General features: G+C 36.9%; 1 protein-coding gene across 1 annotated transcript; it reads left to right on the top strand.

Moving 5' to 3' along the window:
* The first annotated feature begins 3,157 nt into the window (after positions 1–3,157).
* Positions 3,158–3,544, top strand: LOC104987542 (histone H4-like). The gene has a single exon (XM_010838536.1). It carries the CDS (start codon positions 3,181–3,183, stop codon positions 3,490–3,492), a length of 312 nt encoding a protein of 103 aa, XP_010836838.1. The 5' UTR covers positions 3,158–3,180; the 3' UTR covers positions 3,493–3,544.
* Positions 3,545–14,910: the final 11,366 nt, after the last annotated feature.

Raw genomic sequence — 14,910 nt, 5'->3', positions numbered from 1 at the left:
AGAATTTGAAAAAAAAAAAAAGTAATTTATATTAGCTGTTTCATTTCACAATTCTACTGGGTCCATATAATTCAGTCTATTTTTTTTAATATCTCTGAAGTCAGATAGGCATAGTCAGTTTGTAAGAGCTTTAGGAAAAATAGCTGAAAATAATGAAATTCGGTATGTGTTATATTGATCTTCAGAATTCTCAAATGCATAATCAACTAAATATGAACTTTCCATGAAAGAGATGCCTCTTTTAGAATCTGAACTTTCCAAATACACACGCACATGCAAACTAAACACACTAAATTATGTTGAGTAATATTTCTGTGTATATTCAGAAAGTTAACCTAAATTCTAAGTACCCTCATGAATGTGTGCAGTATTTATAAATCATTTGGAGGATAGAAATTCTGACATTGTTCTATAGCAATGAGGATGAGAAGCAGCTTAAAAAGAAGGAGTTCAGGCCCATGTTAATAGTATAATTTAAGGAAGCACTTTTCCTATGACATATCATAAAACCCTTTAAGATTGTGTTTATAACAAATAATATGTTGGAAAATTATCATAATATAAATTGGTTGGAAACAGGCAAGCAAAACTCAATACTACATATGCCTCTTGATCTTAACTACAAATAAGCTGAAAGATAGAAAGCCAGATATATGATGTTGGTTGGTACATAAAAGGGAATGACAATGAAAAGGACAAAAAGAGTCAGAGAAAGAATAAGAGAAGATGGAAAAAATGGAGGGACAGATGAAGGAGACAGATGAATGTAAATGAATGGGATATTAAGCATTATATTTCTATGGGGGTTCTGATCAAAAGTGAGTCTTCCTATATTGTTAGATATCCCAAATTTTTACATTGAGCATACATTTTTCTATAGCTAAAAATAATTATAATAAGAAAATTTGCATTATTCTTATCTTCTAAATTCATGCTTCAATAATCACAGTCTAATATTAATACTGTTTGCAGACAAATTATAAAGTCAAGCCTTTATGTATTTTTTATTAACAAAGTTTCCAGCCAGAGGGGTAATAATCTGTGCACAAAAAAATGGGACCCACAGTATTGTTTATGCAAATTTCTGACTTCACATCAATGACAACAGTGGTTACCTCCACTAATTGAAACCCGAGGAAGTTCACATTAACAATTACTTTAGTTGGGGTACATGGTGAATCATAAGGACATTTGTGACATTAGCACCTAAATCTTCAAAAATGTTTAATTACTCCTTTTAATAGTATTCTCTCTTTTTGACATATTTTTCCTCCTCCAGACAAGTCCTCAGCTACCAACTTCACTACTGAGGCAACACTCCACATTCTTGATCTTGCAACATATATGTATACACAAATATAATAAAAAGAGCATGGGGCTAAGACTTAGAATGAGTGGATTTAATTTAGAGCTATTTGACTGTAGGTTTGTAATACAAAGTGTCTGTAGAGGATATTTTTCCCAAGTCACACAAAATTCTGTTTAGACACTCTACTTCAATAGTTGTGAAGATTAGCCAGCATACTGGATGATAAGAACCTCATTTAAAAATATAATGTAATCTGTTACTATATAAACAATGTAGAAAAGACATAATAATGATAAAAATATATTAATATATCTCCACCAGCAAGCGATAACTGTTATTCTATTAACTAATGAACACTATTATTATATTTTAATACATTATATATTATACATGCACAATATATAATACTTACATATGTTCTTACAGTTTGCTATGACTAAGTTGTATATAAATTTACTTTACAAAACGTTATATTTTTAATATTTTCACACATGTATTATGTTATGAAAATATTTTCATTGTAAAATGTACATTATTTCTATTACTTTTAAAATGTAATCTTAGATGTAAGAAAATTTATTTAAGCACATCAGTTCCTAAATTCAGTTTTTTCTTAGATTTCCCTTGCTATTCACTACATATTTAATAATATGTAGTCATTAAATAACTGGCTATCTATTACCTGCTGGCTCAGAGGTTAAAGCATCTGCCTGGAATGCAGGAAACCCGGGTTCGATCCCTGGGTCGGGAAGATCCCCTGGAGAAGGAAATGGCAACCCCCTCCAGTACTCTTGCCTGGAGAATTCCATGGACTGAAGAGCCTGGTAGGCAACAGTCCATGGAGTCATGGAATCACAAAGAGTTGGACACCACTGAGCGATTTCACTTTCTAGTCATTCATTCAGTCAGTCAGTTCAGTCGCTCAGTCATGTCCGACTCTTTGCAACCCCATGAATTGCAGCACGCCAGGCCTCCCTGTCCATCACCAACTCCCGGAGTTCACTCAAAACTCACGTCCATCAAGTCGGTGATACCATCCAGCCATCTCATTCTCTGTCGTCCCCTTCTCCTCCTGCCCCCGATCTCTCCCAGCATCAGGGTCTTTTCCAATGAGTCAATTCTTCCCATGAGGTGGCCAAAGTACTGGAGTTTCAGCTTTAGCATCATTCCTTCCATAATATATTTAATATACTTAACATTGACATAGTAAAATGTGTTTTCATGAAGATAATTAGTTTTTGTATTTCAACTTGTTATCATAATATACATTTAGTTAATGAAAAAATTGGTAGACTGAATTTTTCATATTTTTGTAGGAATATTTTTATATAGTTAAGATATCAAACACAAGTTTATTGTATCTGTTGCAAATGGTTTTCCTGATTTTTGTCCCTCCTTTAATAATTAAAAGAGGCCTTTCATCATATGGATTGATTTCTTTTTTTTGCATTTTATATAGCAAAATGATTTCTTTGTTTTACTCCTTCTTTCTCACCTGATAATCATTTGATTATTTGCCAATATGGACTTATTCATATTAAATATTGAACACATCTGAGTTTAGCTCTGGGATTATGTATGAAATATATCAAAAATAAAATTAAAAAATCAAAAAACACAAATATCATAAAGCAATTATCCTTTAATTAATAATAAATTTTTAAAAATAAAATACAAATAAAAACAGAGACAAACAGTATGAGGTACACATTTGTCCTTTATCCAAAAGGAAACTGTCACTTATTTATGTTTGAATATATTTCTGAATTTAAGTTTAATATGTTTATTGTATACTATATAAATTCATAATTGTATACACTAATTGAATTATAAAATTATAGAGTTGCTGTTGGTTTACTTTTCGTGAAACCATGTCTGGACGCGGCAAAGGCGGCAAAGGTCTGGGGAAAGGCGGCGCTAAGCGCCACCGTAAGGTTCTGCGCGACAACATCCAGGGCATCACTAAACCTGCTATCCGCCGCCTGGCTCGTCGTGGTGGTGTGAAGCGCATCTCTGGGCTCATCTACGAAGAGACCCGCGGGGTCCTGAAAGTGTTTCTGGAGAACGTGATCCGGGACGCGGTCACCTACACCGAGCATGCCAAGCGGAAGACAGTCGCCGCTATGGACGTGGTCTACGCACTCAAGCGCCAGGGCCGTACTCTCTACGGCTTTGGCGGTTAAGCTTTCCAGTTTGCTCTCAGGAGCTTGATTTCAACCAAAGGCCCTTTTCAGGGCCAAAGAAAGAAAAAAATAAAATAAAATAAAATAAAATAAAATTATAGTCTGTTTTGTTATATGATAAATCATCACTGTTCCTTACATGAGTCTATATATTATACTCCAAGATGAATTTAAGAAACATTATTTTCCAGTTCCAAAATATAATGAACTTTTTCATTAAAAATCTAATAAATAAATTAATAGGCTAATATGAGAATCAATACACGTTTGATAGCATTGAGCATTCTTATTACAGGACCTACTATACCATTACATTTATTTAAATTATTTTATCCATCAGTTTAATTCCCATTATTTTTATATAACACATTTATAGATGTCACTCAGTTTATTATTTATTTTAGGCAATTTTTACTAATGAGATTTATTTCATCTTATATAGCTGATTATTTCTTTTATTTAGGAAAGTTGCATTTAAAATATTTTGTAATGGACTAAATATTTTAATTTTATTTTTTGAACTGTTCAGAGGAGCAATCAAATATACAATATTAAAATGTTTTCTCTTGTTTTTCAATATTTATTTCATTGTCTTACTTTATTTTGTCATTGTTTTAGGGTGATAGTGAGCTTCCTAAGTCTTGTTCTTGATTCTTTATAGAAATGCTTTTGTCAGTGGAATATTTAAACATTAACCATGACTACTGCTTTTGGTTTGATACACTGCTAATTTTATTATGCTGGAGAAATAGCCTGTTCTGTTTTTGTTATATTACTAAATGTTGAATGTTGAATTTGATCAAATCTATTTTTAGCTTGTTTAATCTAATTCGTAGCTAATGAATTTCCTAATTGGATCATCTTTGAATTTTAAGGATAAACACAAGTTGATCCTGGTATATTTAATTTTTAAATGATACTAAATTTAATTCACAAGTATATTATGTGGAGTTTTGTCTGTGTTTTAAAAAATGTTTCCCTCTGAAAGGGTATATGCTGAGTTCAAAAATGCAATGAGAAATAGTTTTAATTGGTCTGTGTGCTCAAGCAATTTTAATAACATAGGCTTAATCTATTGCCTAAAAATGTTATGGAAATCTCACCTAAAACAGTCTGGACTCAGTATCATACAGGAATGTTGAAAGATAATTTGCTGTTGTGTTTGTTGATATTCTGATTGACTTATGATAGATAAAGTTTATTTATCAAAGAACTAATTCATTTTTTAATTCATAATTCATCAATTATCTTTTCTTAAACTATATACAGCTTACTATGATTTTCAAATTAATTAGAAAACTGACATAATTCTTTCATTTTTAAAATGTATTTAATCTCTAGAGCTACGTTGCATCATTGATACTGTCATGTATTTGTGACTTTATTTTCCATGATTTATCTGTAAGAAATGCCAGGTGGTGCCAGTGGTAAAGAACTTTCCTGTCAATGCAGGAGACTCGTAAGAGACATGGGTTTGATCCCTGGGTGGAAAGATCCCCTGGAGGAGGGAATGGGAACCCAGTCCAGTATTCTTGCCTGTAGAACCCCCATAGACAGAGAAACCTGGCAGGCTACAGTCCATAGGGTGACAAAGAGTAGGACATGACTGAAGTGACTATGCATGCATGCATAACATTTTCAGTCTTTAGAGGACACATTTTCTGGATTTTCTAATTGTGCTACTTTTTATCTAGATTATTCATTTTTTTTTTTTTTTACTGTTGTGATTATTGTGTTATTTTTAACTATGCTGGATTTAAAGAATTTATTCCTTTTTATCTTTAAAATATTTAGGATTATAATATTTCTTTATATATATATGCCTGCTGGTGATTCATCCAGTCTGGCATTTCACATGATGTACTACTCCACATATAAGTTAAATAAGCAGGGTGACAATACAGAACCTTGAAGTATTTCCTTTTCCAAATTCGAATCAGTCTGTTTTTCCATGTCTGGTTCTAACTGTTGCTTCTTGACCTGCATACAGGTTATGCAGGAGGTAGGTAAGGTGGTCTGGTATTCCCATCTATTCAAGAATTTTCCACAGTTTTTTGTGATCTACACAGTCAAAGGCTTTAGGGTAGTTAATGAAGAAGAAGTAGATATTTTTTTCTATAATTCCCTTGCTTTTTCTATGATTCAACAGATGTTGGCAATTTGATCTCTGATTCCTCTGCCTTTTCTAAATCCAGCTTGTACATCTGGAAGTTCTCAGTTCACATACTGCTGAAGCCTAGCTTGAACGATTTTGAACATTACTTTGCTAGCATGTTAAATGAGCACAATTCTTCATTCTTCCTGGAGCTATTTCTGTGTTCTTCCTCAATAGCATATCAGACACTTACTGACCTGGGGACTCATCTTCCGGTATCATATCTTTTTGCTTTTTTGGTACTGTTCATGTGGTTCTCAAAGCAAGAATACAGGAGTATTTTGCCATTCTCTTCTCCAGTGGACCATGTTTTGTCAAATTCAAAGGGCTGACTCAATGGAAAAGACCCAGATACCGGGAAAGATTAAGGGCAGGAGGAGAAGGTGGTGACAGAGAATGAGATGGTTGGATGGGATCAGTAACTCAATGGACGAGTTTGAGCAAACTCAGGAAGATAGTGAAGGACAGGGAAGCTGTTGTGCTGCAGTCCAGGGGTCGCAAAGAGTTGGACACGATTTAGTGACTGAACAACAACAATTCTCAAATGGCTGTGAGAGAGGGGGTTGTTATTTCATGTATGAAGACAATCATACCTTTGTGTTTATTACATAGAGAGGTGTTCTAAAGACTGAGGGAAGGAAATAAATATAAAAGGACTTCAGCAAGAGTTTTGGAAAATAAGCAAGTCATGTTTTTAGGGTTATAGAGAAAGGGTGGTTGATAATACTGGAAGAGTAAATTTATTGGTTTTGTTTTTTGTTTTTTTTTAGTAGTATCAGAATGAGTAATTTGACCCTTTACTATTTTAAGTCAACTGAAATTAGACTATTAATCCCAAAATATTTTATAAAATAAAAAGAAACAGATCACAGGGGCTAATTGTAAAGATAAATTTTTAAAAAGATACTATTAATATGGATATATAGAAAATTTGTGTAACTTAAAGTATGATAGCAAAGTACCTCTTTGAATGTTAGGACCTCTAGTTGATGTTCTAGATTAATGGTATAGATTATGGAATTATTTACAAAGTTTTGGATTCTGATGTTATATCAGAGGATGAAATCTTCATGAAGGTACTAGATACCCTTGTGGCACCCTTGTGAGCTTGATATGGAATTTGAAAGAAAAGTCAAAGTGGTAGAAGGGCGTCATAGAATAATACTCAACACATCTAGGGGAAATGAAGATCTATGTCATGAAAGGTATGATACTGATATCTTCAAGGAGAATGTAAATAATTCTGCAAATGCCTGAACAATACTGTAGTCAAATCTCTTGCTGTTTCCATTATTCCATGATACGTTTTTAATTCTTTCAGTGAAATACAGAAAGACAATTTGAGTATGCTGGAGGTGTGAAAAGCAGATTACATGGAAAGAGTATGATCAGGCATTAGTAGAGTTGACAATCTTAAAAATTTAAAGGTGAGAGAAAGAAAAGAGGAAGTCTCTGGTCAATAACAGTTTGTAATGTAATGAATTTAGTTGTGCTGATCTTGGGATCAGTTAACATTTATTAAACATATACTATGTATAAAGCACTGATCAAAGCAATTTATATGTATTATTTGTTAGTCTTCCAAATAACTGTATTAATATAAAATGGATTCTATTATTACTTTAACAGTTGAGGGAATCAGCACAGTGAGATGAAATGATGTTCAGAAAATCATAAAGTGCTAAAGTAGCATTTGAACACAAGCAGCCTGACTCCAGAATCATAGAATCTACCACCCTACTGCCTGACACTCTATATTACAGAGATCTGAAACTCAGATTATCTAATAAAGTATATTCAGTAGCAGTAACCTCTAAGTTAGAAGTGTTTCAAGAATTTGCCCCAGGTTTCTAGAGCCTTGAACTGCAATGAGAAGCCAGAAGACAGTTTCATTATTTTCTTGGTAACCTCACACTCCCCCAAGGCAGTCAGGGCCCTTTTCAATTAAGTGCTCATTGAGTAACCCAATAATTTGGAAATTTGGATTTTGGTATTCTACACTGTAGTTCATCAACTCTTCCTGTAAATCATGTTCTTAGTGTAATAAATGCCATGATTTCTATTTTGCTATTGTATTGTAGTTGTTTTAGTTGCTAAATCATGTCTGACTCTTTTGTAACCCCATGGACTGTAGCCCACCAGGCTCCTCTGTCCATGGGATTTCTCAGACAAGAATATGGGAGTGGGTTGCCATTCCCTTCTCCAACTATGCTATTATGAGTAATAAATAATACAAAGCCAGACAAATTAAGATTCTGTCAAAAGCACCATATGAAATAAACATTTTCAAATGTGCTTTACACTGTTGTAATTATACTTCTGGGTAGATTAACTTGCTTTTCTCTTCATCCTGTCTCCTTACATATGTAGGACTTACAAGCAGGCAGTTTACTGACAGAGAACAAATGGATGGCCTTTGGAAGCATGAAAATAAATATTTAAATCCACAGGTGGATGGCAAGGGATAGGGGAGGAGAGTTAATTAAATGACAATCAGAAGTGTCACAAATTCCAGGGACACAGCAGTAACCATAAGAATTATGAATTGTGCAGAAATACAATTTGAGCTATTAGTCAGCTTTTTTTTTCCTTTTTGTATAATAATAGAACTTATTTTTCTCTAGAGTAGTTAAAACATGTAAATGCATATCTAAGGACTAATCACAATTCCTTTATAAATTAAAAGCAATCTCCTCAATAGGCTACCAGTTTGGAATTGTTCTTTAAGAACTGGATCCTTTAGGAACAAACTTTCATCATTTAAGTGTCTCTCTCATTCACGTTCCCTAAATTCATGTCTACATTTAGTCTTATGCTGCACTTATAGCACGCTATGGATACCAATTCAACATCTTTGTTTGTAATTGAATATCTCTTAATATATCTATAACTTATTTATTTTATGTGAAACATAACCATGGACTCGATGATAAAAATAGTCTTTGCTTGCACATGAAAAATTTTGAACTCACATGCAGGTGCCATTAGTGCAGAGATTAGAAAAAAACTAGACCATATTATAATAACTGAGAATCAGAAAAAGAACAGCAAAACCAAAAGCATTAGTGAAAAAATAGAACAAGTCTATGTATGTAGCTCTCTGCAGCTGGAAGCAAATAGTGAGTAGAAAATATAATGAATATGATAATAAAACAAAGAGAAAGGGGTAAAATTGTGTTTCTTATTGAAAAAGTAGTGTCTGTGAATATTTGTAGGAGAGAGAAGGCAAATGATGGTATTATAAGAATCATGTTAAGGAAAAAGTTATGTATGAAAAAAGATAGAGAAATCAAGCCTCATGATCATGAATTGTCTCTATCTGGAATAATCAGTCCCTGGCCTCTGAAGAACAACAGTTTTTTTTTAGCTCAGGCTGAATTTCTGTATACTGTAAACTCCAGACCAGCGACTTGACCATCCCAATGTTTTCTAAAAGTCATTAGGCGTATAATTTCTTTGTCCAATTTCCTTTTCTTCAGGTTCAGATGTTGGTCCCATAACTTGCAATGCCTCTGTTTGCTCTGATTTTGGCTGCTCTGGTCCTTGACTTTTGTTTGTACACTACTCTGTGATACTCTGTGATCAGCTATAAACATTGTTTAATTTTTCTTAACAGTTATATAATACTTAATGGGTGATTTAGAAAATTACATTGACCATAAAATAATACTGTCATCTGTTCTTTGTATCATACAGAGATTCTAATCGTCTTACTTTTACTTGCTAATTCAAATACATGTTTTCCCCAAAAAATTACTGGGTGAGAAGAAGTGGGATGGAGGCATATCCAATGAGACTTTGAGGAATGTGCTCCAGTGAAACTCTCTGATATTCAGTTCAGTTCAGTCATTCAGTGATGTCCAACTATTTCTGACCCCATGGACTGTGGCAGGCCAGGCTTCCCTGTCCATCACCAACTCCCTGAGATTACTCAAACTAATGTCCATCAAGTCGGTGATGCCATCCAACCATCTCATCCTCTATTGTCCCTTTTTCCTCCTGCCTTCAATCTTTCCCAGCATCAGGATCTTTTCCAAAGAGTCAGTTCTTTGCAACAGGTGACCAAAGTGTTGGAATTTCAGCTTCATCATCAGTTCTTCCAGTGAATATTCAGAATGAATTTCCTTGAGGATTGACTGGTGGGATATCTTTGCAAGTCCAAAGGGCTCTCAAGAGTCTTCTCCAACACCACAGTTCAAAAGATTCAATTCTTCAGTGCTCGACTTTCTTTATAGTCCAATTCTCATATTCAAACATGATGACAGGAAAAACCATAGCATTGACTACACAGACCTTTGTTGGCAAAGTAATGTCTCTGCTTTTTTATATGCTATCTAGGTTGGTCGTAGCTTTTCTTGAAAGGAGCAAGCATCTTTTAATTTCATGGCTAGTCACCATCTGCGGTGATTTTGGAGCACCCACAAAAAATGTCTCACTGTTTCCATTGTTTCCCCATCTATTTGCCAGGAAGTGATGGGACCAGATGCCAGGATCTTAGTTTTCTGAATGTTGAGTTTTAAGCCAATTTTATCATTCTTCTCTTTCACTTTCATCAAGAGGCACTTTAGCTCTTCTTCACTTTCTGCCATAAGGGTGGTGTCATCTGCATATCTGAGGTTATTGATATATCTCCCAGAAATCTTGATTCCAGCTTGTGCTTCACCCAACCCAGCATTTCTCATGATGTACACTGCATATAAGTTAAATAAGCAGGGTGACAATATACAGCTTTGACGAACTCCTTTTCCTATTTGGAACCAGTCTGTTGTTCCATGTCCAGTTCTAACTGTTGCTTCCTGACCTGCATACAGATTTCTCAAGAGGCAAGTCAGGTGGTCTGGTATTCCCACCTCTTTCAGAATTTTCCACAGTTTATTGTGATCCACACAGTCAAAGGCTTTGGTGTAGTCAATAAAGCAGAAATAGATGTTTTTCTGGAACTGTCTCGCTTTTTCGATGATCCAGTGGATGTTGGCAATTTGGTCTCTGGTTCCTCTGCCTTTTCTAAAACCAGCTTGAACAGCTGGAAGTTCACGGTTCATGTATAGCTGAAACCTGGCTTGGAGAATTTTGAGCATCACTTTGCTAGCATGTGAGATGAGTGCATTATGCGGTAGTGTGAGCATTCTCTGGCATTGCCTTTCTTTGGGATTGGAATGAAAACTGACCTTTTCCAGTCCTGTGGCCAATGCTGAGTTTTCCAAATTTGCTGGCATATTGAGTGCAGCACTTTCACAGCATCATCTTTTAGGATTTGAAATAGCTCAACTGGAATTCCATCACCTACACTAGCTTTGTTCATAGTGATACTTTCTAAAGCCCACTTGACTTCACATTCCAGGATGTCTGGCTCTAGGTCAGTGATCACACCATCGTTATTATCTGGGTCATGAGGATCTTTTTTGTACAGTTCTTCTGTGTATTCTTACCATCTATTCTTAATATCTTCTGCTTCTGTTAGGTCCATACCATTCCTGTCCTTTATGGAGCCCATCTTTGCATGAAATGTTCACTTGGTATCTCTAATTTTCTTAAAGAGATCTCTAGTCTTTCCCATTCAGTTGTTTTCCTCTATTTCTTTGCATTGATCATACAGGAAGGCTTTCTTATCTCTTCTTGCTATTCTTTGGAATTCTGCATTCAGATGCTTATATCTTTCCTTTTCTCCTTTGCTTTTGGCTTCTCTTCTTTCACAGCTATTTGTAAGGCCTCCCCAGACAGCCATTTTGCTTTTTTGCATTTCTTTTCCATGGGGATGGTCTTTATCCCTGTCTCCTGTACAATGTCACGAACCTCATTCCATAGTTCATCAGGCACTCTATCTATCAGATCTATGCCCTTAAATCTATTTCTCACTTCCACTGTATAATCATAAGGGATTTGATTTAGGTCATACCTGAATGGTCTAGTGGTTTTCCCTACTTCCTTCAATTTCAGTCTGAATTTGGCAAGAAAGAGTTCATGGTCTAAGCCACAGTCAGCTCCTGGTCTTGTTTTTGTTGACTGTATAGAGCTTCTCCATCTTTGGCTGCAAAGAATAAAATCATTCTGATTTCGGTGTTGACCATCTGGTGATGTCCATGGGTAGAGTCTTCTCTTATGTTGTTGGAAGAGGGTGTTTGCTATGACCAGTGCATTTTCTTGGCAAAACTCTATTAGTCTTTGCCCTGCTTCATTCCATATTCCAAGGCAAATTTGCCTGTTACTCCAGGTGTTTCTTGACTTCCTCCTTTTGTATTCCAGTCCCCTATAATGAAAAGGATGTCTTTTTTGGGTGTTAATTCTCAAAGGTCTTGTAGGTATTCATAGAACTGTTCAACTTCAGCTTCTTCAATGTTACTTTTTGGGGCATAGACTTGGATTACTGTGATATTGAGTGGTTTCAGAGAAGGTGGTCCACTGGAGAAGGAAATGCCAAACCACTTCAGTATTCTTGCCTTGAGAACCCCATGAACAGTATGAAAAGGCAAAATGATAGGATACTGAAAGAGGAACTCCACTGGTCAGTAGGTGCCTAGTATGCTACTGGAGATCAGTGGAGAAATAAGTCCAGAAATAATGAAGGGATGGAGCCAAAGTAAAAACAATACCCAGTTGTGGATGTGACTGGTGATAGAAGCAAGGTCTGATGCTATAAAGAGAAATACTGCATAGGAACCTGGAATGTTAGGTCTATGAATCAAGGCAAATTGGAAGTGATCAAACAAGAGATGGCAAGAGTGAATGTCGACATTCTAGGAATCAGTGAACTAAAATGGACTGAAGTGTGTGAATTTAACTCAGATGACCATTATATCTACTACTGTGGGCAGGAATCCCTCATAAGAAATGGAGTAGCCATCATGGTCAACAAAAGAGTCTGAAATGCAGTACTTGGATGCAATCTCAAAAATGACAGAATGATCTCTGTTCGTTTCCAAGGCAAACCATTCAATATCACAGTAATCCAAGTCTATGCCCCTGCTATTTACCTGGGGTCAAACTATGCTTCCCTGGTGGCTCAGCTGGTAAAGAATCTGCTTGCAAATGGGAGACCTGGGTCATGTCCCTGGTTTGGAGAGATCCCCTGGGAAAGGGAAAGGCCTGGAGAATTCCATGGACTGTACAGTCCATGGGGCCACAAAGAGTCGGAGACTGCTGAGCGACTTTTTAAGGGTTTCCCTGGTGGCTCAGAAGTTAAGGTGTCTACCTGCAATGTGGGAGACCTGGGTTCGATCCATGGGTCAGGAAGATCCCCTGGAGAAAGAAATGGCAACCCACTCCAATATTCTTGCCTGGAGAATCCCATGGACAGAGGAGTCTGGTGGGCTACAGTTCACGGGATCGCAAAGAGTTGGACATGACTGAGCGAGCAACTTAAATTATGACCTCCCTCAAAAGATCCCAGGCATGTATTGCTACAGTCCCTGCCCCCAACCCTGCAGCTGGCCACCACCAACCCACACTTTCACTGGAGACCTCCGGACACCCACAGGCAAGTCTCCTGTTGGGTCACCACTTTTTTCTCCTGGGTCCTGGTGCACAAGATTCTGTTGTGCCCTCCAAGAGTCTATTTTCCAGTCCTATGTAAGCCTGGCAGCTCTATAGTGGGGTTAAAGGCGACTTCCTCCAAGAGGTTTTATGCCATACACACCCACACCAACAGCCCCTGTCCCTGCAACCAGTACCTCCACAGGAAATGCTGAAACAGTTCTGTCTCAGTCTCTGTGGGGTCCCTGGGTCCTGGTGCACACAAGGTTTTTTTGAGTCCTCTAAGCATCTCTGACTTGAACGGGGTTTGATTTTAAATGAATTCACCCCCTCCTACTATCTTGCTGGGGCTTCTCCTTTGCCCTTGGACATGGGGTAGCTCCTCACAGCTGCTCCAGTGCCTACTGTTTTACTGGGGTTTTTCTGAACTTCGATGTGGGGTATCACCACACTGCTGGTCCAGTGAAGTGCAGCTGTGGCTTCTGATCTAGAACGTGGGTTATCTCCTCACAGCCACTGCTCCTAACCTTGGATGTGGGGTATCTCCTCTCGTCCTCTCATCGCTACAGCACATCGAAGCCACGCTGTAGTTAAATGGAGCCAAATGACTGAATTTTATCAAAGGAATGAAAGTAGAAATGATGTGGTAACAGTCAAAATGGCTAAAAGTAAATGTACTTTCTTTAAGCTCTTGCTCTGTTCCAGTTATCTAAAGCTGCACAAAAAATCACCTCCAAATTTAAAGCTGTGAAACAATTTTATAACGCTCATTGTTTCTATAGTTTAGAAATGTGGACAAAGAATATCAGGGATGGTTTGTTTATGTTTTGCAAGTCTATGTCCTTAGTTGGCAACACTAGATGGCTGCAGATGATTCTATGTCTGGGAATTCATCTGGAACTCTGTACCAGAAGACTAAAATATTTTCTATTTATGTGCATTGACTTCCTAACAACACAGATGTTGGAGTATCCCAAGTCAACCAGACTTAACTTTGAAAGCCACAGTCACTCTGGTCATACTCGTTCAGTTCAGTTCAGTTCAGTCACTCAGTTGTGTCTGACTCCTTGTGACCCCATGGATTGCAGTACTCCAAGCCTCCCTGTCCATCACCAACTCCCGGAGTTCACTCAAACTCATGTCCATCAACTCCGTGATGCCATCCAGCCATCTCATCCTCTGTCGTCCCCTTCTCCTCTTCTCACCCCAATCCCTCCCAGCATCAGAGTCTTTTCCAATGAGTCAATTCTTCTCATGAGGTGGCCAAAGTACTGGAGTTTCAGCTTTAGCATCAGTCATTCCAAAGAACACCCAGGACTGATCTCCTTTAGAATGGACTGGGTGGATCTCCTTGCAGTCCAAGGGACTCTCAAGAGTCTTCTCCAACACCACAGTTCAAAAGCATCGATTCGTTGGCGCTCAGCTTTCTTCACAGTCCAACTCTCACATCCATACATGACCACAGGAAAAACCATAGTCTTGACTAGATGGACTTTTGTTGGCAAAGTAATGTCTCTGCTTTTCAATATGCTGTCTAGGTTGGTCATAACTTTCCTTCCAAGGAGTAAGCGTCTTTTAATTTCATGGCTGCAGTCACCATCTGCAGTGATTTTGGTGCACAAAAACATAAAGTCTGACACTGTTTATCCATCTATTTCCCATGAAGTGATGGGACCAGTTGCCATGATTTTCCTTTTTTTGAATGTTGAGCTTTAAGCCAACTTTTTCACTCTCCACTTTCACTTTCATCAAGAGGCTTTTTAGTTCCTCTTCACTTTCTGCCATAAGGGTGG

Source organism: Bison bison, unplaced genomic scaffold, assembly GCF_000754665.1.
Source record: "Bison bison bison isolate TAMUID 2011002044 unplaced genomic scaffold, Bison_UMD1.0 scf7180017864098, whole genome shotgun sequence".
Classification (NCBI taxonomy): domain Eukaryota; kingdom Metazoa; phylum Chordata; class Mammalia; order Artiodactyla; family Bovidae; genus Bison; species Bison bison.
This window is presented reverse-complemented; position numbering and strand designations above follow the sequence as displayed.

Coding starts and splice junctions, on each gene's coding strand:
- LOC104987542 (XM_010838536.1), top strand. CDS start 3,181: ATGTCTGGACGCGGCAAAGGCGGCAAAGGTCTGGGGAAAGGCGGCGCT.